The following is a 26,723-nucleotide window of genomic DNA, read 5'->3' as shown; positions in this document are numbered from 1 at the left end:
AGTGTGCAGACCTCTGCGGAGCGAGGCACTCCCACCAAGCCCTGGGACAGAGCCTGCACTCAGACAGGCTCCGTGTCCCCTGGTAGAAACTGGCGGTTTGTCTGAACTCACCTCCCAGGGCACTCGGAGGATGGGCTGGGGTGGGTGGGCTCCTGGCCCTCCTGTGGGGAGTTGCCCTGGGGGCTAGAGTTAGGGTTAGAGGGTGCCACCTGGTTCCGCACACTCCCTCCTGACTCTGCTTTCCTGGTAACTGGTACCAGCTGGGTCAAAACCTCCCCAGGTGATGTTCATGTGCAGTGGGGGTGGGAGCCTGCCCCGAGAATCCTGCCCTCCTTGACCCAGGCCCCGGACTGAGCCCTGCGGAGGGACGAGGAGGTGGCTTCCTGGGCCCCAGCGTTTGGAGGGACAGGCCTGGCTCAGCGACATCCGTACAGAATGGGGTTCCTGTCAGTGCCCCCACCACAGTGCTGGGGCTGATCTGGGAGGCAGTGGGCGGTGGGGCTGCCTCCTGCGCTGGGCTTCTCTGCCGCCTCCGTGCCTGTCCCTGCGCTGGGTCACTCAGGCATCAACTCTGAGGACACGGATCTGCAGAAGTGAGCACCCACGAGCCTGGAGCCCTGGGTGGGGTGGACGTGCTCCAGGTCTCACAGGAAGGGGCAGAGCGGGACTCTCAGTCCAGGGCCCTGCCTCAGGCTCCCCTTCCTAACATGGACTGGAGACCCTCGGGTCAGAAAGGCAGCTGGCCCAGGCGGCAGCCTCTAAGTGAGCATGGGGTGTCCTCTAGACCAGGTGAGGGGAGCAAGGGAGGGTGGGACCCTCTGGCGGGGCACTTCTGGGAGGCGTCCAGCACTCACATCTGCACCCAGGTTCGGGGTGCTTGCTGGGCGATGGGTTCCAGCAGAGGCAAACGCACGGTCCCACCCTGCTTGTCCCCAAGGGAAACGTCACCAGGGGGCCTTCCTGGGCCACCGACAGCCCCTTCCACAGACCCTGCCCAGCAGCCTCTCAGGCGAACCACACTCAGAAGGAGCCATCGCCTCCCTGGGCGTCTGTGACCTGGCCTGGCCTGGGCCATCTCTATACTTGGTACCTGGTCAGCTTCCAAGGTCACCAAGGGTGGAAGCCACCTGGGACTTGTGGAAACATGAATAACAAGTTTAGATTTTTCCAGTTTTACAACCCGGAGACAGACTTTCAAATGGCTTCACTGTGCGGGGGTGGGGGGGTCTCTGGCTTTACGAGGAAAGCGGGTAGGTCCCAGGCACGCACGCCCCGCCGTCACCCCAGGACTCCCTCCCTGGGGAACCTCTGGCTGTGAGCGATGACGCCGGGGCTGCCCAGGGGACCGTCCCCTCGGCTCATAGAATAGTGATTCTGGCCCTCACTCATTGATCTCCCTGAGTTTTTAAAGGAAATTTTATTTGTTTGGGGTTTCTAGTCATTAAGTTAAAACCAGTAAAATAGAGCAAAATCAATACGTACAGGACACAGCACAGCCAGTCCGCATTACGATGTGAAACAGGCATAATAAATTTTGGCCAGGATTCAGGCTGGGGGCAGGGCCACAGCCGCAGTGGGGGGCCAGTCCTTTCGAGGTGCTTCATAAGGAAAGACTGCGCCCCCACCCTGCCCTAGACAGTCCAGGCGTTTAACCTTCCAAGTGACATTGAGGCCCACACCTCCGGCTAAGAGTGACAGCGTTCTCTATTGAACGATGAGTGATGAGTTTTCTGCTGCAAACCCCAGGTTTTGGCCCCTTCCCTGCTCCCCTGAGCTATCGAGCTCAGTGCAGCCACCGCCTGGCATTACGCCCTCGGTGGGGACTGTGGTGGGAGGGGTCCTTGTAGGACAGGCCCACTATACGCTCGTGCTCTGGGAGAAGACAAAGGGCAGTGCCCCCTCAGGGGCCCACTGAGTCAAAGCACATGTCCTTGTCTTCTGGGATCTCCCATGGAGACCCCATGCAGCCCCTGGGCTGGAGGCACCAACAGAGGCCTGAGCCACTGTGGGCACTTGGGCCCCAGCTCAGGGTACAATTTTCAACCTACAATGTCTTAGGGGTGGGAAAAGGAGTGGGAGGAGAGGGAGATGGGGGACGGTGGGGGAGGGGAGGCAGCGGGGACCCTGTGTACAGAGTTCTGGGAGCCAACCTCCCACTTCAAAAAGCTTTTCCTTTTTGTCCGTCCGACTCCACCCCCCCGAATTTGGGAGTTCACGGGATAGAGGAGTTTGGCACTCGAATTCCACAGCAAATTAAATCAATTACCAAGTCTAATAACGAACCCCAGGTTTTTAATTAAACTAAGCTTAATTAAATGGTGAGCGCAGCTCTGTCGATGTCCTGATCGGGCCCTGGGGGGCCGGGAGCATCTGAGGAGACCGCGATGGGGCTGGCGGGCAGGGGGTGGATGGGCCACCGGCCTGTGGGGGTGGCGGGGGTGGGGGCTGGTTTCAAGACAGCAGGTGCGACAGGGCACCGGGCAGCTGGGCTCCAGCACCCTGGACAGAGGACTGTGTCCCTGTCCCAAAGCACCAGGCCCGGCAGAGGGTCAACACCTCCTGGCCCGGCTGGAAAGACCCTGCAGAAGCCCAGCCATTTGACAGAGGGAGCGGAGGCCCCCAAGAGCCGGCACAGCTCGAGGTCACACAGCAAGCTTTGGCCCCGCTACTTGGCCCAGGGCACCAGCACCCCTCAGCCGAGCTCTGACCACCTCCTTTTACCATGGCTGCGTCTCCAGGGGTCTCACTGGCTCCCTGGGGCAAAGGTGGCCAAGGCAGTGCCCAGTCCTGGGCTCTGTGTCCAGGCTGGTCCTCTTGGCCCGCAGCCCCCTACAGAGCCCTGGGCTGGGCCTTCCTCCACCCTCTCACCTCACCTGCCCATCCGGGCCCCTCACGCCCTCCTGGCCCTGAGCCCAGGGCCTTAGCGGCCGTCAGAAGCAAAGGCCAGGCCTGGCCAGAGCTGTTGCTGAAAAGCCCCAGAAGGAACCCGGCCTCCCCCCTTGTCGGCACAGCCCATCCCTCTGTGGGGTCCCTTCAGGAGCTTCTGAGGCCACTTGGGCCCTCCCAGGCCCCCCTCGCCCCTGAAACACCCTGCCCCCTCCCCAGTCTCAGGCTGAGGGCTTTGAGCGTCTCCACACCCTGCCCAGGCGCCCAGAATCTGATGGATGTGTGTCCATGTGATGCTGTGTGCTGGGAACGTCCTACCCTGGGTGTCAAGAACTAAACTGCATAATAAAAAAAAAGAACCTTCACTGTGATTGTCTGATCTAAATTTATTTCATAACATGCAGAATTAATAAGATACCGGCTTTAAGGCCACCATGGCAACCGAATGCAGAAAGGCTTGTCCCGGCAAATAGATGAATTCATAAATAACCCTGAAGTGCTGATATCAACAGTCAGGGGACTTTGCTGCAATGCTAATGCAGCACCATGTCCCTCTGCCTGTGTCCAGCCAGGGCCACCATGGCATGACCCCACCAGGGGTGACAGTCCCCCACTGTTACCTGGAGTTGGCATGAAGTGGGGAGTGTTCTGTGGCTGATCAGATGGGAGCCCTTGCTGAGCTCTGTCTCCTGGGGGGACCCAGTCTGCAGATAAATGGCCCCAAGGTGGGAGGGGTGGGCGCAAGTGTCTCCCTACGGCTCAGACAGCCAAGTGGGGCCGCCCGCCTCCTGCCCTGCCTCCCAGGACAGCAAGCCGATTCATGTAGGAAGGCATGTGTTCATTCATGGAATCATTCACGCATTTGACAGATGTCTACTGGACACCAAGAGTGAGGGGGACAGCAGTGAGGGAGGCAGGCCGGACAGGAGCATCCCGGGAGAGCCACTGCACACACAGGAACACAGGTAACCCTGCCCTGTGGCTGCTGACCGCAGAGCTGGCTGCTCAGCACTGAGTGACTGTCTCCTGTAGACTCTCCCCAAGCCCTTGACAGAGAGCCGATCAGGTGCCTTGCCTCCCCATGCCCTACAGTTTTTGCTGCCCTGGCTCCTCAGTTTAGCATTTGACAATGAAACAGCTCAGTGTGGCAGTGATTCTGTCTAAGAGTCTGAGCAGCCCATGGAGGGGCCACTGCAGTTCCCGTCTGGCCACCAGAAGGACATGGCTAAACCACGCCTCCCAGGCGTGTGTCCTCCACATGGAGTCTGGTCACGGCCATTGGGAAATGTGTGCCAAGGCCGGCGGTCAGTCCCCCACCTGGCTGCCCATCTTGAGAGTATGCATTCCTTTACCCCTGAACCCACGTCTCCTTATCTGAAGAGTGTGAATCCTGAAGGTCCTGCTGGACCCATGCCCCCTGATGCCCCCTACTGTCTCCTTGGTAGGTGTCTGGCGCCAGCCTCCCTCCTCCTAGACCTCTGTCCACAGCCAGGCTTCTTAACCTCAGCACTTCCATTTTCCTACCCACCTCTTCCCTCTGTACGTGCATCTCTCTTCCCGTCTCTGTCTCTCTCTTTCTCTCTATACACAGGCAGATGCCTGTGTTGGGGGCTTATCCCCCACCCGGTGAGTTCCTGCAGGAAAACCTGCGGCCCCCTGCAAACTCTACCTGACGAGGGCTAATCCTGCTTCAGGAGGAAGACCACTGGGGTGCAGGACGTCTCAGTGCTGGCGGAGGGGAGGATGCAGAGCCACTGCCACCCCCACTCAGTACCACCCCACCCCCACCCCGGCGGAGCCAGAGAACCAGGGGTCCCAAGGAGCCAGTGGGAAGGGAGAAGCCGCCCCCTAGCGTTGCTGGACAGAGCGCGGGTTCCAGACCCCTGGCTGACCCCACGCGCCTCTCTAGGGAGTGGGATCTGCCCTGTGAGGTCAGTTCGGGGGTCTGGGACCCTGGAAGTGGGCGGGTCAGGACGCACAGCCCTCCTCTTGGCGCTGCCCACGCTACGGTGTGTCCCCCACCTGCTCTGCTCTCGGGTCCCCACGCACTGGGAGTACAAGTTCCTCCCAGGATCAGCACTTCGCTCACATACAAAAATAGGGCACCCGAGATGCTCCAAGGAAGCCTGGGCTCCCCGCGGGGCTTCCCCGCGACCCGCAGCACGGCACCCCCAATCTTGCTGACGCCCCAGAGCCAGGGCCCAGTGACAGCGCGGCCCGTTTCACCCTCAGCTGCCCCAGGAGGAAACTGGCCCAGACAGCGCGGGATGCGCCAGGGTGCCCGCGTGCACGGGGGTGACCGGGGATGCCCCACGGTGAGCAGGGACGCGCCGAGGTGGCCCGGCTACTCCAGCCGTCCGCCTCCGCGCAGTCTCGGGAAGACCTCCCACAGGCCCGGGGAGACGCGGCGGCGGCCCGAGCGCTTCCCGGCCCGGGGGCGCCCCCTGCCGGCCACCGCGCGCACCAGCCAGGCCCAGCCAGGCCGCGGAGGCGGGACGCCGCTGGGACCGTTCAGGATCCCGCTTCTGCCCTGGGCTAGTCCTTCCGTCACCCACAGCAGAGGGTGCTGAGATGCCTTACTGTGCAGGCGCCGAGATGCGCACCTGCTCCTTTAAGATGCGCACCTGTCCGTGACGACGCCTCGGAAGCTTCCGCCTCCTCCTGTCCACGAGGGCGGGGAGTCAGTGTTTGGCAATATTTTTCTTCCTCCCCCAGTTGTAAACACTGGTGGGCCTGCAGTCCGTGCAGTCTTAGGTCTATGAAACACAGTGGGTCACTGCCCAGGAGTGAGTGCCGAATGCTGTGACTATCCCCATGTAGTGCAGAGAACCTGCCCCACCAGCCCTTACCACTCGTGAGAGCTAGCAGGGAGGATGGAGGGTAGGCCATTCCTCCAGACCCAGACCACCGGGGGCCCCCGCTAAACAGCAGCAGCAACACACAACATGGGTGCAGAAGAGCCAGTTTGGGGCCACCTTCAGGGCTGGCTCGATCCAGCACCTGAGTCCTGGGCCTCAGACTGTTAGCGCTTCCAGGAGCTGACAGCGGGGCTCTCAGGGCCCTAGGACATAGGTCGGAGGTGAGGGAAGGGAGGGGCCTTGGTCTGCCCTGATGTCAACCCAGCATTGATGAGAGCTAATGCACTCCTGTCCCTGCCCCCATCCCACCCTCACACAGGGGAGGAAGCTAGACCCAGGGGTGGCCAGACCCCAGAGATGCAGCCAGGATGTAGGAGTCCCGAGGGCGGTCTGGCCTCAGCGCCCCTGCCTGAAAGGGTCACTGCTTGGTAAGTGGGGTGGGGAGCATCCCTTTGTAGGGGGCACCATCCCCAGGACACAAGAGCATTGCTGAGGCTGGGCTATTGCTGGAGAGCAGCAGTTTCTGTGTTGGGGGCACACAGTGTCCGCTGTCCTTCTCCGAGGGTCAGTAGAGCAGCTCCCAGTACCCTTTACTGCTCTTGATGCCCCCACGCTGGAGCGTCCAAGTCCAGGGGCCTTGCTCCAAAGAGCTGGGGACCCCAGGGGGATGCCAGCTGGGGGCCTGCTGCCCAAGCTGGGGCCGCTGCCTCTGCCAGCCAGGAAGCTGGCCAGGCTGGCGTCCCTCAGCTGGCCTGCCTCCGGGGCACACGCTGACCTCACTTCTGTCCCTCCCCAGGTTCCGCTTAGTTTATCTCCCGCCACTAACCCGCAGATCCCAGAGCACCTCCGAAAGGGTCAGCAGCGGAGCAGGTGCAGGAGGACCCGCTGGAAGCACCTGGAAGGCTGTAGGGTGTGATGGAGGGAGAGGGCAGGTCCACTTGAAAGGCGCTGACGCAGCAGGTACACGTGCAAACTCGGTGGACATCTGCACAAGACCACCCCCCGGGCCTGTGTGAGGGCTGAGGTCTGCGGACAAAAGCCACGTCCATCAGCTGGGACGTCAGGTGCACACCCTACTGTCCACGTGGAGAGAGCCCCTCCCCCTGGGCCCCAACCTTTTTACTCTTCCAGTGTTTTTACCCAAATTCAAACATTTAGGAATATATGTTTGTACCTCCCTCCTTTTTTCTTTCTATTGTAGTAAAATATACATAACGTAAAATTTACCACCATAACCACTTTTAGGAGTGCAGTCACATCGTTGTGCAACCATCACCACCATCCATCTCCAGGACTTTCTCATTATCCGAAACTGAAACTCCTTTCTGTCCCCACTAAACACTGACACCTTCCCCTGCCCCAGCCCCTGGCCCCCACCATCCTGCCTCTGTGGGTCCGACACCTCCAGGGCCCTTACCAGTGGACGCACACAGCGCTTGTCCTCCGTGCGGAGCTCACTGAACATGATGCTTTCCAGCGTCACCACCTATATTTACTGAGATTGGAGCTCTGGTGGGCTGACAGCTTGGGGGACAGGCTGTTCTTCTGCCCCAGTGGCCTTCAGTACATTTGCTGGCTGAGGCCATCCTGAGCCTGGACACTGTGTTCCAAGTAAGTGTCCTTTTTGCTGTGACCTGGACCACCACCCTCTGCGCTTCTACAGATAGGGGCCCCTCAGGCCCTTCCTTGCAGAGCCGCTCCAGAGCCCCGGGAACGAGCAGCTCACAGCTTTCTTTCTCTGCAGCACGGACATCCCTTGAGGCTTATTTTGAAAATGACAGGAGGCAGGATTTGGTTGGCAGGACAGGCTAGCTGTTCTCAGGAGACTCAGTCTGTACCAGGGAGAGCAGGTGAGGGGTGGAGATGGTTGAACCTCAGGCAGTACCCCCGAGCCCTGAACCTCGAGCCTCTGCTGCAGTGGGGACAGCGAGGGTCCAGCCGCAGCAAATGTCAGGGGCCTTGAAAAGTTACTGGCTTCAGCGATTCATCCCAAGGGAATATGAAACGTGTATGCACACAGGTTCACATACTGGGGTGTTCACCAACTGGCACCAGCACTCGAGTCCAGTGGAGAGGAATGATGCGGTGATGATGGGACGTCGTGCACTGGAATGCATGTGGCCTTAGATGCCAGACTTGTGAAGAGTGTCCACCAATGTGGAAAATATTCCTCACGGAAGGCCGAGTGTGGGAGAGCAGAATGCAAACACAGAGACACCGCAGAATCCCTCTTTTGACAATGAAATATAGTATTAGAGAACTTTGCCAGGCAGAGAACAGACACCAGGGAACGAAGTTTGTCTTCTTGTCTCCCAGGACTGAGTGGGGGCTCGTTCCCAGAGGGCTCCACAGGGCGGCTGGGCAAACAGGGGAGGCAGAGTGCATGCTGATGGCTTAACAGAGGCCCTCTGCCAAAATGTGGGGAGAGGGGTAAAAAGGGGCCCTGGCGGTGAGGTGGGGGTCCCGAGCTGGGGTCCCGAGATACTGGCAGCAGTCAGGAGCTTGTACCGAACCACAGAGTGATCCAACCCATCCCTGATCGCCTGGACCAGCTGCACCCAGCCTCCTCTCTCCATCCCTGTCTCTCAGTCTCTCTCTGTATTTTCCCTTTCTTGTCTGTTAGAATTACCCAATAAGCAGATTTTCGTTCTGGTTGAAATTGACTCACCAGGTTTTACAAAAAGAAACCAAACATTCCACAAAGCTTCTGTTCCCTTCTTAAAGCACAAAGCCTCGTGCACGTCTCCTTGGTGATTTGTTCCAGTCTGGGAGGTCACAGAGGGTGCACAGCCTCTGTCAGATGGGAAGCAGTGACAGGGAAATGGGACTGCCCAGGTCCCCACCACAGGGCTCGCTCGGCCAGTTCACTTCTGTGCCCACCTTGGGCCAGACCTTGAGCAGGGACCACCTCCCCCCACTGCAGGCCCAGGCCTGGGGCACAAGTTCATCCTGGCCTGTCTGCCTATCACTGCTCCCTACTCCTCATCCCCCTCAAAAAGCCAAAAGGCAGTTTAAGTCAAAACTCTCATTAATCAAGAATCAGAGGTAGGAACGGACAGGCTCAGGGGGAGATGTCGGTGAGCACCATCTCCAGCACAGTTCCTATCCTCTGGCAAAGACCCGGAGGGAGCTGGCATCCACACTGCTGTGAGCACCAGGCCTTCCAGAGCCAAGCAAAACCAGAGTGGAACTGGTTCCAGGTGGTGACTCCCAGGTGACACATGTGAAGGCTGCTGCCTTCCCAGGACAGCACATCAATGTGGATTCGAGCTGACGGGCTCCACCCCCATGAGAGGGAAGGAAAAGGGCTGCTTGGTGGAAACAGGTGGTCCCTGACCTCCCCGTCCCACTACACTCTGGCTCTGCCCCCACTGCCTGCCGCGTGTACACACAGCCATTCATCATTTCCGGGCCTCCAGATTATTCTGGGACTGATTAAATTAGCGAATGCAATCACAATCTGAAGCAAGTTAATTGAGAGAATTTATTTGGGCCTGACAGTTTTATGCACGTTTGATTAAGTAGTCTAAGGTTTGTTTTTGATTTTGCATAATTTAACTTTAAATCCTGCACTGGGTCGGGGGGAGGCCCATCAACCATTAACGACCAAAATAAACCTCTTTTAAGATGCATCTAGGTATGATTTATTTCTGAGTGCAATATCTCCCAGATTTTTTTGGTGCCATTGCCAAAGTGACAAATATGTTAAAAGTAACATTTTGAGCCATTCCGGTCACCCTATAAATCTCCCAGATGTATACAATTCATTAAAAGTTTTGAAAGAAGTACAAGTTAGCATTTATATGGCAACAAGTGACATATAAATGCCTAAGTTTGTCTTCCAAGCTTGCCATAAAACATATCTGTCCCGCCGGGCTCCTTGGAGCCAGACAAATCGCCCACACTCTGGGGTGATGATAAACCCCGCCACAAATCTTTACTCCTGTCAGCACGAAACTGTTCAATCAACAGGAGCCTGAGCTGTGTCTTTTGTGAAATTAGCACAAGAGAAAATACAGCCTGGGTTGGGGCTGGGCATGGGGGCGCTGGAAGGGGCTGAGCCGATGGGGCCGCTAACCTTGAACGTCAGCCTCCCTGGCCCCCTTCGCGGCCTGTGTCTTGGGCTTAGAAGGGCACGTGCATGGAACAGCCATGGCCCTGCCACTGGGATGAGGTGAGGGCCACCAGGAAGATGGCTGTGGGACTCCTCCTTCCCATGGTGGGAGCCTGGGTCCCTGGCCGGGAGCTCAGTCCACATCAGTGTTTACCGAACACGCATCCCACCCCGGCCCTGCCTGAGGGCTCCACATCATGAGGTCCTGGCTCATGGCCACTGGGATGTGATGTCCCCCTCACAGCTGGAGGCTGGACACTTAGGAAGGTTACATAGCTTATCTCACTGCAGAACCTGGGGGAGTCGGGGGACCAACACACTTCTGAAATCAGGGCAAATCTGTCATCTATAAACTATAATCTAGCCACCTGGCACAGTCCCCAGGGTCACTCCCAGGCCCACAGCCGGATCTGCATGCTGCTCCAGCATCCAGCGCAGCCTAGGCTCCCTCTAGTGCCCTTTGCCCCTACACTGGGCACACGGGGGGCCCAGAGGGGAGCCGGGAGAGCTAATGCCCGTGGACAGCACTGGGCAGTCCAGCCTGAAGCCTGCTTCCCTCCGAAGCCTGGGCCTCCAGTTTTTAATGCCCATCCCAGGCCAGGCACTTAACCAACCAACTAATCAAGCAGTCCCAGACCCTGCTGTGTGCCAGGCTCCAGGGCTGCAGCTGGGAACAGGAGCTTCCGCTCCAGATAGGTGGGACTAGGGAGCGGGTGGTGGGAGGCCTCCCTGCCCAGGCACGACTACTCTGAGACTGAGTGACCAGCCCATGCCAACTTTGGACTTGGAAAGATGGAGGAGAGTCAGCCAGCTGGGGGAACTGGGAGGAGGGGAGGCAGAGGTGGGATGCGAGGCCACGCCCCCTCTCTCCAACCACCTGGGAGGCACTAGCGGACCCAGAGAACAGAGGACCTTTGCCACAGCTAGAAAGTGGTGGAGGAAGAGCCAAACCAGGCCAGCTGGGTCTGGGGCACACACTCTGACTACTTCATTGCACTGCCCTCCATAAATGCAGTCTGCTGTTTCCGTGGTGACCTCTGGGTGCCCAACTGGCTCTTATGACACACTGGCAGGTGGCCGTCAGGACACCGGCCCAGAGTCCACCCTGAGGAAAGGGCACCCTCCCTGGGTTCCTGGGGATAATAGAGGAGTCACATCAGGGATGGGAGATGCTGTGAGCCGTTAGCAGGGCATGCTGCCCCCACAAATAGGCTGGAATTCTATAACCCAGGACTAGCAGGGACATGGCCATTGGGAAGATGACTGGGGAGTTTACCACCGTGCTGGATCAACTAGTGAAGTCTGCCACGGGGTACCAAATCAACCAGTGATGTCTGCAGGGAATCTGGATTAGGTGGTGCAGCACGCATGCCTCATATTAGCCAAGAGTGGTGGATTCATCCTGGGTTTTGGAATCAGGCCTCACCTGAGCAAAAACCTCTTTCCCTATCTGCAAAGTGGAGGTGAGACTGTTTACCTTGAAGGTGGTTGTAAGGATCTGAAATGGCATGTTCACCCAAAGCACTCGGGCACGTAACAGACCGCCCCAAACCTGGTACCATACAACAGCAAGCATCTTGTTCCGCTCACAGGACGAGTGACATGACCAGGGATGTGGACAGGGCCCAGAGAGAGCTGCTCTGCCCTGTGCCATCTGGGGGCTCAGCTGAGAAGACTCAAGTCGGTGAGCGACCCAGATAGCATGAGGTGTCACCTGGGCCTCAGGATCTGGTCTCTAAGGCAGCCCAGGGCCGAGCGGAGGGGACTGGAGTCCGCCTCTTGATGGTGAGGTGACTGCATAGCTGTTTATCAGGACCACGAGGTCGCTGAACATTGGGGGGGCTCTGCTCGGGCCCCTCTGCCCTTCACAGAGTGCTTGGCTCAGAGCGGGCTGTGGCTTTCTCTAGAATCCCTGCTGATGGAGGCTTCCTGCCCCAACAGCACACACAACATGCCTGTGTTGTGAGGGCTCACACAGTATCCTGGCAGCTGGCTTGCGGCACTGTCCCATCCCAGGAGGTGGCGCCAGACCACTGCCCACAGCTCGGACACCCGCAGGAAGGCCTGGGGCAGATGGCAGAGGGATGCTTGGGAGGATGGAGAGTGTGACGGGACTCCCCCGCTGGACCCCCACACCAGGGCAAGCCTGCAAACACAGCACCTGCCAGGCGTCTCCCCTGCCCTGCCACCGAGCTGGCCCTGAGGACACAGACTCATCCTTGTCCTTGGGGCTCCGGACCCGGTGACTGCCAGGCTGCAAGTGGGTAGCACTTAGCACTTCTACTGAATGAAACAACAGAACATATCAGAGTGCGTGGTCAGGAGAAGTATTGTTTCTAACTATTGTTTAGTGAAGCTTCTGGAGTTGTTTAAATATGTGCATGTGTAGACTAAATTATAACGTAAAATACATCTTATTGTATGGGTCACGGTAAGTAAACTTAGCTAGTGGGAGAGACTGGTCCATAAATGGATATTTGCAGCTTTTGAGGTGGAGGAAGAGCAGGGTAGAGAGCAGTCAGAATCCCCCCCCCCTTGGAGGGGGGTAGTGGGGCCAGGGAAGGGATAGTACACAGTTGGAGGAGGCTTCCCAGAGGAGGGGGTATTGACTGAGGTCTTGAAGGGTGAGTAGAAGCTCACTGGGTGGAGCAAAAGCAATTGTGAAGGTACAAGTCAGGGACAAGAGCAACGGGACCTCCTCACAGGCTGAGGGGTGCCCCCATAGGGTATCTCAAGGGGACAGGGCTAGACTCAGGGCTGGGAAGGAAAACCACCACCCTCGGGTGGGGTGCAGAGCAGGGGGCCACTGTGTAATTCCAGCCCGCAGAGAAGATGCATTTTAAGAAACATTTCTTAAAATAGCCCTCTTCTCTCTCATCCTCTCTTGCTGCTCTGGAAACTTTAAAAAAAAACTCCCTGGGCCTCAGATCTTTTTGCCCCTTCCTCCCCTCTCCACCACGATCCTGCTAAGCCCTCCTCAATAGCAGGGTAGCAGTTGAAAGGCCAGGACCACCAAGCATCAGGCCCCTTCCTACATGACCGGGAGGTGTGGACAGGCTAGGGTTAGGACTTTCGTGGGGAGGTGACGTGCTGGCAGTCAGGGGCTCCTGCAGGTGAAGAGGCTCTCGGCCCCGCGGGTCAGCCAGGAGCAAGGCATGGCCCGCTGTTCGTTGTAAAGAATGTCCGAGGAGCTGGTCTCTATCAGAACACCCAGCAGCAAAAACAGCGAACAAGACCGGCACCCCGACACTTGGCGGACAGAACCAGCCACTTCGTGTGTGCAACTAACAGGTTCTCCGAACGTGGTAAAATTCCGGCTGATGGAACTTGCCAACCACATCCAAGGAGCGTCAGGTGCTTGCCTTACCCTGACCTGGTCGGATTAAAATATTGAAACACGTCTACACGGAACTCCTTTCTCCTGGGAAAGGCAACCCCAGGTCTCTGCGGGTGCCAGCCATCCCACCCTGACTCTACATTTGAGGACGTGTGTCCACGGATGGTGTACCCCAGTCTGGCCAGACCTCAACATTTGGGGACCTTGGTGTCTGTGGGTTGTCAGCCGGCCAGCCCCCAACTCCCTACATTTGGGGATGCCTACGTTTATGGGGTGTGCCAGCCAGCCCGCTCCCGACCCGCGGGGCGGCACACACGCTGGGCCGCGCGGGTCCCGGGGCCAACCGCAGGTGCTCTCCAGACGCTGGCGTAGCACCACAGAGGGCGCGCGCCTGCGCACTGCCAACCGCTTCGGGCGCAGCGCCGCGTGCGCAGAGGCTGCGCGGCGTAGCTGCACTATCTGCGCATGCGCAGGACAGGCCGCGGGCCAGTGGCGTAGGAGGGGCGGTGTCTTCTGGCATTAACGTCATGGGTGGTGCGCCGCCCTCGCACGCACGCACGCACGCACGCACCCCCGCCCTTGGGAAGCGCCGAGTTCTGGGTGCTCAGGGTCGGCGCCGAGCTGGGGGAAGGGAGGCGCTCTCGGTGTCGGCGCAGGCGGAGGGGGCGTGAAGAAAGTCCTACGGTGGCCGCAGAGGGACGGCGCTACGGCTCCCACGCTGGGCCAAACGCGGCCGGCCGCCGGGCGCGGGAGCCCCTGGCCGGTCGGGGCGGCCCGGGGCGGGGACGCGTGAGTGTCCTGGCCGCTCCGTCGGCAGCATGCGGCCGCCCTGCTCCCGCAGCCCCGAGGGACAGGGGGCCGCGCGGCTCGGGACGCCGGCGCGGAGAGGGCACCCGGTGAGCGGGCAGGGGTGCCCGGGCGGGGCGCGGGGGGCCGCGGGTCGGTCCTGCCTCTGGGGTCGGGGCCGGGAGCCCGGCACCCCCAGAGGTGAGCGCGTTGGTGCCGCACCGGCGCCCCCGACCTGGAAGCCTGTGGCGTAGACGCGTTGCCTGCGGCCAGGTGGTGATGGGAGGATGGCGAACGACTACTAGCCGCCGGCTGCGATCCTGCAGCTTGAAGGGAGCAACGACGTCTGAATGCCATTCCCGGGGGCTGGCGGGCTGACCAGGTGAAGCCTGGATGGAGCAGCTGCTGTCAGATCGGGTTCTGGCCGAAGTCTGCAGGAAGGGCTGGGCCTGTGCGAAGGGGAGGGTGGACCTGCCCGGCCTGCACCTCTGGCCGGAGCTGCACGTGGGCGGCCGTTTGCTGCGACCTGCGGCCGGAGCGGGAGCGAGCAGAAGTCCCTCAATAGGCCCCCAGGCTAAAAGCCATGTGATCGGAGGCAGATGTCTCAGGCAGTGTCTCCCTGGAGCCTGTAACCAACTTTGCTGCTCGGATTATACACATCCTGTATTTCCAGTTCTGTATCTCCACCCACGAATCATTTAGGCTATAATGGCAGTTACTAGGCAAAACGAGAGAGCCACTTGTGTTTCTCCTTCCCTGTGGTGGTTCCGTCCACAGGGCCCCATCCCCTGCGATGACACCGCCGGCCATCAGCAGTCATCCTCAGGCAGCTCTTGCCCTGTAACACCAGCTTCTCACAGCACCCCTGGGTGCCCAGTGCCCGTTTTGCAGAGCAGGGACCGTCTCAGGGGGAGGTGATCTGCCCAAGGTCACTCCGTGGATGACAGCACCAGGGTTCAGGCCCTGCAGGTGAGCCCAGAGCTCTGTACTTGCTGCCTGCCCCCTACCGCAGCTCTCTGGTCACCAGCACTTGGCCTGTCAAGTTGCTGAAGAGAACTGCTCCGTCTGCCCTGTGGGCTCCCTCTCCCTCCTGTGATCCTGTAGTGGGTTGCCACTCAGGGACTTAATCACCTTGGATAGAGCAGCCAGGAATGGGCATTCCAGATAGAAGGCAGACGGTGAGTCCAGTGAAGGGGAGTCTCGCCAAGTCTGGGGGTGGCTGAGGATAGCCAGGGTTTCTCTTGGCCCTTTCTCATCGGTTTTGGCATGGACTGCCTCCGGGGACTTGTGGCCACTCTCCTGGCCCTTCTTCTCAGTTTGGTTCTCACATGATTGTGGGACCCTTTGGAGCATCCTCAGTAGCATTTGTGAAACAGAATAACCCCAGGGGTGAGAGGAGGGAAGGTGTGTGAGCAGATCCCAAGTCCCAGACTCGGTTTCCCTGTAGCCCCTGGTGTCCCGGGATGACCTGGCTCCTCCCCTTGTCGCTCTCCCTGCAGGCCCACGCCTCCCCCGGGGCTCAGCCTCAGACTCCCAGGCCCAGGTGCCCATGACGCCTATGCTGACCGCCGCCTGGACGCTGCCACCGCCGCAAGCTAGCGCCGATGCCGGTCATGCCCATCCCCCGGCGGGTGCGCTCCTTCCACGGCCCGCACACCACCTGCCTGCACGCAGCCTGTGGACCGGCGCGCACCTCCCGCCTGGCCCGCACCAAGTACAACAATTTCGACGTGTACATTCGGGCGCGCTGGCTCTACGGCTTCATCCGCTTCCTGCTGTACTTCAGCTGCAGCCTCTTCACGGCCGCGCTGTGGGGCGCGCTGGCCGCCCTCTTCTGCCTGCAGTACCTGGGCGTGCGCGTCCTGCTGCGCTTCCAGCTCAAGCTGTCGGTGCTGCTGCTGCTGCTCGGCCGCCGGCGCGTGGACTTCCGCCTCCTGAACGAGCTGCTCATCCATGGCATCCACGTGACCATGCTGCTGGTCGGGGGGCTGGGCTGGTGCTTCATGGTCTTCGTGGACATGTGAGGGCCCGGGCCTGGCTCTGGGGTGGATCATTGTGACCCGGTGTCGATGTCCCTGCTGCGTGGTCTTGGCCAAGTGGGTCAGGGCCCATTCCACTCCCTCCCGCGGACATGACCCGCCCCCAGCCTGGGTCTGGCCCCTGAGAGGAAAGGGCTGAGACTTTTCTGTGAAGGGGACACTGGCGCCCTCCCTCCTGCTGATTTTTGCCTGGACCCTTCTGTATGTGCTTTAGGTCCAGTGTCCCCCGGGCCACCTGCTTGTGGTTTTAGCCCGCACTTTTCCAAGATATGCTGTGTGGTGCAGCCCATGGGTCCAGTCTACACTTGGAGGGCCTGCGTCCCTGTCCCCTCTCCAGGACACTGGCATCACCAGTGGTGTGGGAGGCCCCGGGGAGGGGTGTGCTGCCCAGGTGCAAGTCTGGAGGGCGGTTCTCCTGGCCACACAGCCTCCTCGGGTACACTCCCGACCCCTGCCCCAGCCTTAGGGAAGTGTCAGGCTCCCCCAGCTGATGCACTACACTGCCATGAAGCTGCTCACTCTGCCCTGGGCCACTCAAGTCTGGGTTCAAGCCACAGACTCTTCTCTATCTGTCACCCTGTGAGGCGGTGGGGTCCTGAGTGCCAGGCTGGGCTTCAGGGTCACCTTGGTCTGCTTGGCAGGTTCCTGGATCAGGGGCCAGCCCAGGGGAGGGTCCCGCCCAGGGGAGGGTCCAGGCGCACCAGTCGTCCTCCTGGCCAGGTCTGTTGAGGATGTTGGCTGGATGCTGTCATCTCTTCACGTGTGGATTTCTGAAGAGGCACCTCAGTTTCTTTCTGGCTTTTGGGGGCTGCTTTCAGTCCCTTCCCTTAAGGGAGCATCCAGGATTGAGTCGTGTGTGTTGGGAGCAGAGTCAGAGGAGGCGCAAGTGCAGAGAAGTTGCTCTTGGAGTCAGGGGTGCACCAGGGCCGGACCTCCGATGGAGGGGCTCCGCTGCCCCTTTGTTCCTGCCCCCGGCAGCAGTTAGAACAGCTGGGAGTGAAAAGCAGGCATGAATGTGGGCCAGGAAGGAGCCCTGGTCCGGGGGGCTTTTGGTTGTAGACCAGGGGGCCAGCGTCTCACCCAGATGGCCCACCCTGGCCTTCTCTGTCAGACAGGGACAAGGCGGCTGTGGGCCTTGCAGGCAGGTGAGAGGCACTCTGAAGATTGTGCTGGGACAGCAGAGGGACGTGTGGGATGAAGGGCCCCACACTGGGGTGACAGGCCGATGCTGCGTCACCCCAAGTTGTGTTCCCACACCCCCAGGCACGGGCAGGGGTCCCCTCAACCCGGCCTGGCCAGGCAGCCCTGCAGCCTGGGGAGCTGTCGGGACAGCTGTGTGCCACTGGAAGGAAACCCAAATCAGGGAGAGAAAGCAAAAAACACCTGGCTGTAAACTGTGCTCTTTAGCGCGTAGCCAGCTTGTGTCCATCTGTCGTCCACTGCTCGGAGGAGGAGGCTGGGGTGGGCCTGTCTGAGTTGCCTGGAGCCAGCTTACGTGGACCCCACTTCTCGGAGCTGCAGAGAATCTTTTGCACTAAATCATGCTGTTTCCTAAAAGCTTTGTTTTGTGTTAATTGACTCACATGACTCAGATCCTCCGAGGCCCCCTGTGAGGTGGGCACGTGTCCACAGGGCTGGGGTGGAGGGGTTGTGGCCGTGCGGACACAAAGCTGCTCGGTGTCTTGAGTGCCTGTGAAATTCTTTATGAAACGAGCCACCTGCATTAAACTTATTTTTTTTAACATCTTGATGGAGTGATTGCTTCAAACTCAAAAAGTTTATTCCTTCTTTTGAAGACTATAGCCAGCCAAAAACACCACAGAGGCCATTTTTCACAAGTAAAACCACGGACTTTTAAAAGCGGTCATCTGCTGTGCTGGAGGAGGGGCTGGTGTGATGGGCTGTTGGGGGAGGGGGCCCACCCTGACCTTGAGGCCAGAGGGTCCCACTGCCGGAGCCTGTCCGGAGAATTGGCTGGGGTGGCAGCGAGAATGTGTCAGCGCTGGCTGAGGGACCCTGGCGAGGTCCGTGAGGGCTGGATTCAACCCACAGGGGAGCGTGTGTCGTCCTCATGACAGGCGATGCCCTCACATGCCGACAAATGGCGGGAGGACTTGGCCTGTGCATACAGGGTGCGCTCAGTTTCAGAGAAGAGACTGGTGCGCAGGAGAATTAACTGGCAGAAAACCAAAGTTACGGTTCTTACTTCACCAAAAAGCAGTTTCAAAGGTGAAACTCGTCGTTACCTGGTGTCTTTATTTTGTCAAGGCGTCCCTGGCTTCTGTGCAGGGGACACTCAGTGTCTCACTCGTAAAGGCTTCTTCCCACTTGATGAGGCCGATGTCCCCGCATGCAGCCTGGGGGCCAGAAAGTGCCACTGAAAGGGGAGCTGTGGGTTCCGTGACAGGGCAGTCTTTTGCTGTCTCTGGAATTTCATGGAACTAGATATCTCAGAAGAAAACCATCTGAGCCTTTGGGGTTTGGATTTTATTGGCAGAGTTGGTAAAACCCATACAAGAGCCTTGGCCCAGAAAAGGACCCTAGGGAGGGGTAGTTTGTTTGACAAAGCCCGGCCAGGCCTCATCCCCCAGACCTAGGCTGGGCCCAGGGTCTTTGTGTCTCGGTCTCCGGGCGATGCTGGGGAACCCAGATCTGGGTGCACAAGCAGTGACGTTCAGAGGCGTGCCAGCTTCACTGGGAGTGAGTGGCAGCGGCCAGCACTGTCCCCGACTTGCCCTCTCACTATGTTGGACCTCCAGGACACCCGCCTTCTGCGTTTCCACAGGCTGCCTCTCCCGGCCTCCCCTTGTTTCAGGCAAGATGGAGTGTTTCTTCGGTGGCTCTCTGGACCAGCTTTGTCCAGCACGACCTGTGTGTGATGAGGTTGTTCTTTGCTGTCCCATGTGGGAGCCACCAGCCCCGGAGGGCCCCTGGCATGGGAGCCAGGGCTGCTGTGGCCGCGCAGCTGAAGTCGGATCAGACAGCCCCCCAGGGCTCCAGGTCACCCCGCTGGACGGTGGATGGTACATGCCAGGATGGTACATGGGGGCAAGCTTCCCGCTAGACTCCCATCCTCTGGGCTGAATTAACCCAGCGCCCCCTGGGTGACGGTCACCACTCTTGAAGAGGACACGCGGAGCGGGCCAGCCGCAGGAAGGTGGGCCGCGTGGGGGTGGCCAGCGCAGCCCGGTTCTGTTGAGACTGGGCTCTAGTTACCATTTCGGGCGCCGTCCAGAGCTGGGTCTCCTGGGCCCAAACGGCACTGCACTTGGGGAGCTGGCTGTGTCTGCAGCCCAGGGACCCCAGCAGCAACGCCAGTCCAGCTGTGCCTCTACTGGGAGGGGAGATAGCACCTGGATGGCAGTGGTGACGACAGTGCGCCTTGGCTTGGGAGTCGGTGGGTGGGGGAGGGCGGGCAGGCACAGTGACCACAGGGGAGGCTGGCCAAGGGAGGGTGGAGGAGCAGTGCCCCGGGGAGACCTGGGCGGCAGCAGTGGTCAGCAACTGCCCAGGCGTGGGAGACTCAGAGGGGGCCCCGGGAGGCTAGCGGCTTGGGAAGAGGATGATCAGAATCGAGGGAGGGTGCTCCCCGGGCAGGAGAGTGTCTAGAGGGCAGCAGGTGTTCGAGACAGGAGGTCAAGCCTGGGGCAGAAGCCAGACTGTGGGAGGGAGGGAGGGGAAGGGGGAAAGAGGGAGGAGAGGAGGGAGGGAGAGAGAGGCGGTTCCCTCCGACAAAGAACTGGGGCTGAGTCGCTGAGTCCTTCTGGCTTCCTTCGCACCAGGTGTTGGGGGTGCTTGTGGGAGAAAAAGCCCAAACCACGGCCTCTCTGAGGCCACGCCCACGGAGCCAGGCTTGGGTTCCAGCCCGTCCCTCTGCTGGGAATCTAGCCAGTGGGAAGGAGGCTTCGGCAAGAAGGGGAATTTCTAGAAACCAGGGGCTTATTTGAGGAAGCCTAGGTTCTGTCCAGGCCCCGGGCGAGGTGGACGTGGCGGACTAGGCGCCCTCGGAGCATGCCCTCTTTGTCCCAGCAGCCAGCAGCCACTCCTGGCTGCGGCTCAGACCCCTGTGTCGTCCCACCTCCCTGACCCTCTGGGTGGACAGCCGAGGGGGAGGGAGGCAGCTGTCACCTGGAGCATGGCCGGGGCAGGTGAGGCCCAGCTCTGGACCAGAGCATGACCCCCAGCGCTGCTGCGGAGGAAGGGCCGTCCACTGGGACTCGCTCGGGATATTGATGTTCCCTGACCTTGAGAGGTCCCTGTCCCTTCCAGAGCCTGATTGGACGAGAGAGCGTGGCAGGCGCTTGGTGCTGAGTCAGCACGTTCGGGGAGGGAGGGAACATGCTTCCTTCCCTCCTCACAGGCGGTCTCTCTTCTCCCTTTTTGGTTCTGTTTGGAAAGGGCCCCGTCTTCCGGGAAGGCCCTTCCTCTGTCCCCAGGAGCCTGGCTTGCACCAAGCTCCACGCAACTTTCCCGAAAATCCCCAGCACTCTGACAGCTCCCCAGAAAAGGAGCCCCCCCCAGCATCCTTGCCGGGGAAGGGACAGCGCCACGCGGGAGCAGCTGATTCAGCGCTCCTGGGCCCGCCCCTCCCCCAGCCCCCGCCGGGCAGCGTGCCCGGGCAGGCTGGCAGCTGTGTCACACGGGGCCTCTGGCAGGGTTGCTGTGGCTCTCACTGTGTGGCCCGCACTGCGCCTGATGGATGCTGGGGGTGCTCACGGTGCAGTCACATCCACAGCCTCATGCAGAAGAGGCCCACAGGAGGGTGCGGCCACCACAGGGCCTGCAAGTCAGCTCGTCCAAAGCCGGAGATGGGGGGCACACCACCCCAGCCGCATGCGGTTGCCCAGGAGCCCAGGTCGGGCAGAGTTCCTCCACTTCTGGCTGGTCCCCTGCCACCCCGGGCTGGAGGCTGTTCTGGGCGGGGACAGGCTGAAAGGCGCAGGCACTGCCACCACTGGGAACTAACCAGCTGCTGGGAGCAGCCCGGGCCAGTAGGGGGAGGGCATGAGCCAGGACCCCTGAGGACCCAGAATGACAGGACCCCGGTGGACTCTGAGGCAGGAGGACTCCCCAAGGCAGGAAGGGGCCGGCTCTGTTCTTCAAGTGTTTCCCGTGAGTAGGTGTGATGGGAGATGTGGGCCCTTCCTCAGTAATCCCAGGACAGGGAGGGCCACGGAAGGCGTAGGGCAGCCGCGGGAAGACAGGGAGGAGCCTTGGAGGGTGGGAGGGAGAGCCGCTGTCAGAGTGGGCGGGGCCTGGGGCGGCCACCCCACAGCTCATCCTGCCCCCACCCACGTGCCCTCGGTTGGCTGGTCAGTTGGAGGGTGTCTTCAGACCAAAGCTCCGGAGGCTGATGGGTGTGTCGGAAAGGTCCAGGCCATGTTCCCATCGGCTGCGTAGTCACCCTGATTCGTTACAGTGGGGACCAGGCTCCATTCTGCTTTTTTGAATATTAATGACTAGTCCTTGCTGAAATGTTGCGTGAATATTCATTTGGAATCAGTCAGTCCAGGGTGGTAGTCATGTCACAGGAGAAGTGGCCCCAGAGGAGGTGTGTCCCTGTGCTGAGGGACGGGTGACATCAGGCGGGGCTGTGGGCCCTTTCCTTGCCAGTGGACCCAGAAGGGGTAGGCTGTCCTCAGACAGGCGGTGAGTGGATGTCTGAGGCCTGGAAGACAGATGGTCTGGCCCCAGGGCCAAGCATAGCTGGGTATGTGGGGAGCCCCCACACACGACCTGGGGCCCAGGGACCGCCCATCCTTGACCCTGGAGCCCCCGCTGGTAGGAATGCTGCAGCCCACTCTGACCACCGGCTGCCCTTCATGTGACCAGAGAAGGGATTTCTAGTCCTTTCCACAGGGCACCAGCAGGTATCGGCCCCTCGGCCCTTGCTGCACTGTCACCATGGCTGGCTGTTCTGGGCCTCCCTCAGGCCGGAGCACCCCCGGTCCCGCTAGCCCAGGGGCCCCTGCTCTTCCAGGTCTGGGCTGCCCCCGAAGCCCACCTGTAGCATCTGCTTTTCAGAACTGAGGGGCTTCTGCTGCCCGGGGCACGGGCAGTCCTTCCATGCTATAAATCTGGGTGTTAAGTGTGAATTCATCCTTTGCAGCAACTCTGTGACTTAATGGTCACATGAATTATTTGCATGTGTTTCAAATTGTACCGTGATAACCCTGTGTGTTTTTCCCAGCTCCCTCAGTGCAGAAAAGCGCTCTAATGAACGCAATTATCCTCCCTCATCCATCCCCGGGGGCAGCGCCCTGAGTGTGTCGTTGGGTCCCGAGGTGCATTTCAGAGAGGCCGCTGCCCTGTTTGACCCTTGCTGTGCGGCTGGGGGTGCGTGCGTGTGTGCACGTGCCTGTGTGTGCGCTCACATGTGTGTGCCTGTGTGTGTCCTCAGTCCTGCCCTCTTCATCCGGATTCTGAGCAGAGCAGGTGGACAGGTCCTGACCCGGCCACCCCTTGCGCCCAGGGCCCCTGGGTGCCCTTGGGGGGACTTCAGGGCTCGGGCCCCCTGGGAACGTGAGGCCCCTGATGGCTGTTATCCCTGGGTTCCTGCTGAGAAGACAGCTGGCTGTACAAAGCTGGAAGGCTGGAGTACTTGCTCCACGTGCTCTGCTGCTTCCCGCATGGGGTCAGCCGGTCACTGGCCGAGCTGGTTCACAAGAGGAAGGGCCTTGTTCCCGGCCCCTGAGCGGGGCAGGGGCAGGAGGAGAGGAGGGTGTTGCTTCTGTCCATGACCAGTTCCTCCCACGAGATGAGGGAGAGGAAGCCCAGGGGAATCTGGACTCACCGCCCAGAGTGGACAGGCTGCTGGATGTGACTCTTCCCAGAAGGGGAGGGAGAGGCTCCGAGGAGTGAGCCCAAAGCCAGCATTCCTCCCGGGGTGGGAGCTGCGGAGAGGAGGGTGCAGCAGGCTGCCCCCGTGGGCGGGGGCTCTCCTGGCCCCCTTCTCCGGAGGAAGGCACCAGAAACCAGGGGCCAAGGCTGCAGGCCCTGCCTGAGGGCAGATCAGATGGCCCTGGTCTTGACCTCAGGGACACGTCGCATGGGGACTGGCTGTAGGACGCTAGGCCTTCTCACGGAGAACTCCTCACACTCTGTGCGCAGTTGAATGAATGCGTGAACAGGGTCCTGTCTCCGCCCTTCCCGCTGCTGTAACAACATCACAGACCTGGTGGCTCGGGAACTACCAGCGTCTGCTTCTCGCAGTCCTGGAGGCCGGAGCCCAGGCTGCTGGTGTCGGCGGATTCGGTGTCCGGCGGGGGCAGCTCCCCGGCCCCCGGACACCGTCTTCTCTGCGCCTCACAGCAGTTGGCAGGGGCGGAGCTCCCTGGGAGCTCTCTCATAAGATCAGAAATCCTATTCTTGAGTGAGAAACCCTCATGACCTAATCACCTTCCAAAGACCCCGCCTCCTTATACCTTCACCTGGTGATTAGGATTTAACGTAAGAATTTGGGGGACCCATATTGAGTCAATAACATGTCCCTTGTGTCCCCAGGGCTGGTACTCAGTAGGACTTCCTCACTCACTTTCTGAACGAGTGTGTCCAAGGTCATTCAAGGCCTCCGTAAGCTGGGTCCCTCGGGTGGGATGTCTCCCTTCAGAAGTGCCCACAGGCATAGGTGCTTGCCTTTCGCTGAGTTATTCCTGGAAAGGTGGCCCCACTGTTTAGGACCTGGCCCCTGGAAGTCCTTCTACTTATCTCACCTGGGTGTCTCTAGCTGCTGAAGCCTCTTTCCAAGTCCTGTCTGCGTCCTGTGGCTTCCTCTCCGGGAAGCGTGTCTGGTTTTTACCTGCATCCCACAGAGGCACTGACCATCCCCCTAGCTGCCATGCTCACCCTGGAATGACTCAACCAGACCCTGCAGACCCTCCTGGAAGGAGGCGAGTCACTGCAGCCGCCCGCCCTCTGCCTTCTCAGGAGCAGGCAGCTGTTAAGCAGCTGCACTAAATGTTAGAGGGAAATTTAGGACAAAAGTGGAAGAAGATTGGAGCATCCAATTTAAACTGAGGGGAGGCAGCCAGAAACCAAAACGGCGCTGCCCTAATTCACGCACAGAGAGGGCCGCGGGTTCGCAGCCTCTGACAAGAAACCAAAATACTCACCCAGTTTTCCTCTGTGCAAAGGATCCAAACTCGCCTGACAAGGAGCCTGCAGCTGCCCGGTGGCTCCTTGCAAGGTGTTCTGGATTGTTCTGGGCACATCCCTGGAAGCCCACCTCCCTCCTGGCCCTTCACTTGATTTCGTAGGCGCCTCATCCTCGATGGACTCTTCCTGCACCGAAGTGCCCAGAGGGTTCACTTCCTGAACCCCGTCAGATCCACGGCCCTGAGGTGCAAGCTCCTGGTGAGGCTTGGGCTCCAGGGGTTTTGGGACCAGTGAGAGATGGCGTCTTGTCCATTAGCATGAAGCCCAGGCCTGAGCTAAGGCCGTATCTGGTGGCAAAAAGGCCAACCTGGCTCACCCAGGCTGAGCACCTCACCTGGATCTGAGCCACCAGGTCCTCGCCTGGAACTTCCCAGGGCAAAAGAAAGATGACCAGGTGATGCAGTGGCAACAGGGCATGGCTGGATTCCGTCATCCCCGTGGCCCCAAGCACCCTGGGTGTGGACAGTCGTCGCCACATTCAGTCCCGAGGGTACCACCTGGGAAAGGGGGCCAGATGAGGGCTGACCCATGGGCACCTGGGGATGGGCCCAGCCCTTGCCCGGTTGGGAGGCTCTGCTGACAGCCGTGCCCTGTGGGCCTCCCCTCAGTTCACTGTGTGGACCCCGCCACCCCAGGAGAAGGAATGGGTTTTAGTCCCCTGGTGTCTTCAGACCCCGAGCACCTGGTTTTCCTCATAGGACCAGACCCAGATCCAAATCAGAGGGGCCCGGCACTCGCTGCCAGCCTCGGGTGGAGGCCCCTGCTGAGTCAGTTGCCGCCTCACATGAAGACCCCAGACCCCGCGTTGCTGGCCGGGGACAGTGTGCCTTGGAGCCTGGGGTCTGAGCTGTCAGAGCTTCCCCCGCTATCCTCGCGGCCGCTCCCACGTACCCGGGGCCCAGAGCCGGCAGGGCCTGAGTCTTGGGCAGGGGTCCTGGTCCTGCAGCAGGGAGGGCAGGCCAGGCCTGGCCCAAGGACGCGTCCTACAGATGCCAGCACACCTGTCACCCGGGACCCCACACTGCGATTCGGGTCTCCGGGCAGGGGTGGGAGGCAGAGGAGGCGCAGGGAGTGGGAACCCTAGGACAGCAGTCCGACTCTGGAAGCACGAGAGGGCGTTCGGAAGGGGAGCAAAGGTCATCTGTGTGGCCAGATGCCGAGAGGTTAAGAAAAGACCAGGTTGAGGGGGAGGATAGAGCTCAGTGGTAGAGCATGTGCTTAGCATGCACAAGGTCCTGGGTTCAATCCCCAGCACCTCCATTAAAAATAAAATAAAATAAAATAAAACAAAATAGAACAAAAGACCAGGAGAGACCATGTGACCACAGGTGACAGCGGGGTCCTCCTTCCCAAGCTTCCGACCCCCCAGGGCCTTGACACTGGAGCAGAAATGGCCACTTGTCATTTCCACCCAGCTGATCCCCAAGAATGTTCTCCCCCATCCCCACCTAAGGAAAGGGCCACCATAGGCCACCTGTCTGACAACAGGCTGAGCGCTGCACCCCCCAACCCCTCGGTCCCCCTCCAGATCCAGTCCGTGTCCCTCAACCCTCCCTGGACCCTCAGGAGAGGTCCAGCGGTTCTCATAGAACATTCTCCTCTGCCCAGCAGCCAGGAGACCCCATCACCACTCACCAGGGGCAGAACAAGGCAAATCCAGTCCCTGCTGACCAGCCCTGTGTGTGGCCCCTCCCCACTGGGAGCCTGTTCCTGTGACATCAAGATACCTGTCCCCTGCTCATCCCTCAGGTGCCCCCTCGGCTGGCAGCCTCCTCCCCTCAGTGCCCCACAGGGCACTTGGCTTTTTCTTGTGGAAAATATGCATCACATAAAATTTACCATCTTAACCACTTCTAAGTGCACAGTTCAGCGGCACTAAGCACATTCACACTGTTGTGCAACCATCACCACATCCGTCTCCAGGACTTTCTCATCTTCCCAAACTGAATCTTGTGCCCAGTAACCTCCCTCCCCTCCCCCAGCCCCCCCATCTACTTCCTCTCTATGTATTTGACTCCTCTAAGGCTGTCCTACAAGTGGATCCTACAGGATCTGTCCTTTGTGTCTGGCTTATGTCACTCAGCACAATGTCTTCAAGATTCATCCATGTAGCCTGTGTCGGGACTTCCTTTTTAAGGCTGAACAATACTCCACTGTAAGCACATGCTACGTTTTGTTTATCCCTTTGCAGACACCTGGGCTGTTGTCACGTTTTGGCTGCTGTGAGTGAGCACAGGTGCCCACATCCCTTCAAGACTCTGCTTTCAGTTCTTTGGGGTGTACACCCTGTGGGGAGGGTACTGGTCACATGGTGATCCTATGTTTTGGCTGCACTATTTCAACTTCCACCAGCATTGCAGGATTCCAGTTTCCCCATGTCCTCCCCGGCACTGGTTACCTTTTGTTTTTCATTCTAGCCAGCCTAACGGATTGTGTGGTATCTCACTGTGTGCATGGCATTTTTTGGTCCATGGTATTTTGGGGTTTTTTGACTGTCTGTCTCCCCTACTAGGACCACAGCTACAGGTCAGCAGCCTTCACCTGCCTCG

At 59.8% G+C, this 26,723-nt stretch overlaps 1 protein-coding gene across 3 annotated transcripts; it reads left to right on the top strand.

Moving 5' to 3' along the window:
* The first annotated feature begins 13,761 nt into the window (after positions 1-13,761).
* TMEM250 (transmembrane protein 250) lies at positions 13,762-17,767 on the top strand. Of its 3 annotated transcripts, XM_072960405.1 has the most exons (3): positions 13,762-14,091; positions 14,759-14,950; positions 15,481-17,767. In XM_072960405.1, exon 3 carries the CDS (start codon positions 15,586-15,588, stop codon positions 16,003-16,005), a length of 420 nt encoding a protein of 139 aa, XP_072816506.1. In that variant the 5' UTR covers positions 13,762-14,091; positions 14,759-14,950; positions 15,481-15,585; the 3' UTR covers positions 16,006-17,767. The 3 variants fall into 3 exon arrangements, with proteins under 3 accessions (XP_072816506.1, XP_072816505.1, XP_072816507.1); XM_072960404.1 differs by lacking the exon at positions 14,759-14,950; XM_072960406.1 differs by lacking the exons at positions 13,762-14,091; positions 14,759-14,950 and adding an exon at positions 14,098-14,363.
* The last annotated feature ends 8,956 nt before the right edge of the window (positions 17,768-26,723 follow it).

Source organism: Vicugna pacos, chromosome 4 (genome assembly GCF_048564905.1).
Source record: "Vicugna pacos chromosome 4, VicPac4, whole genome shotgun sequence".
In the NCBI taxonomy this organism is placed as follows: domain Eukaryota; kingdom Metazoa; phylum Chordata; class Mammalia; order Artiodactyla; family Camelidae; genus Vicugna; species Vicugna pacos.
Note: the sequence above shows the minus strand (reverse complement) of the source record. Positions and strands in the feature narration are given on the sequence as shown.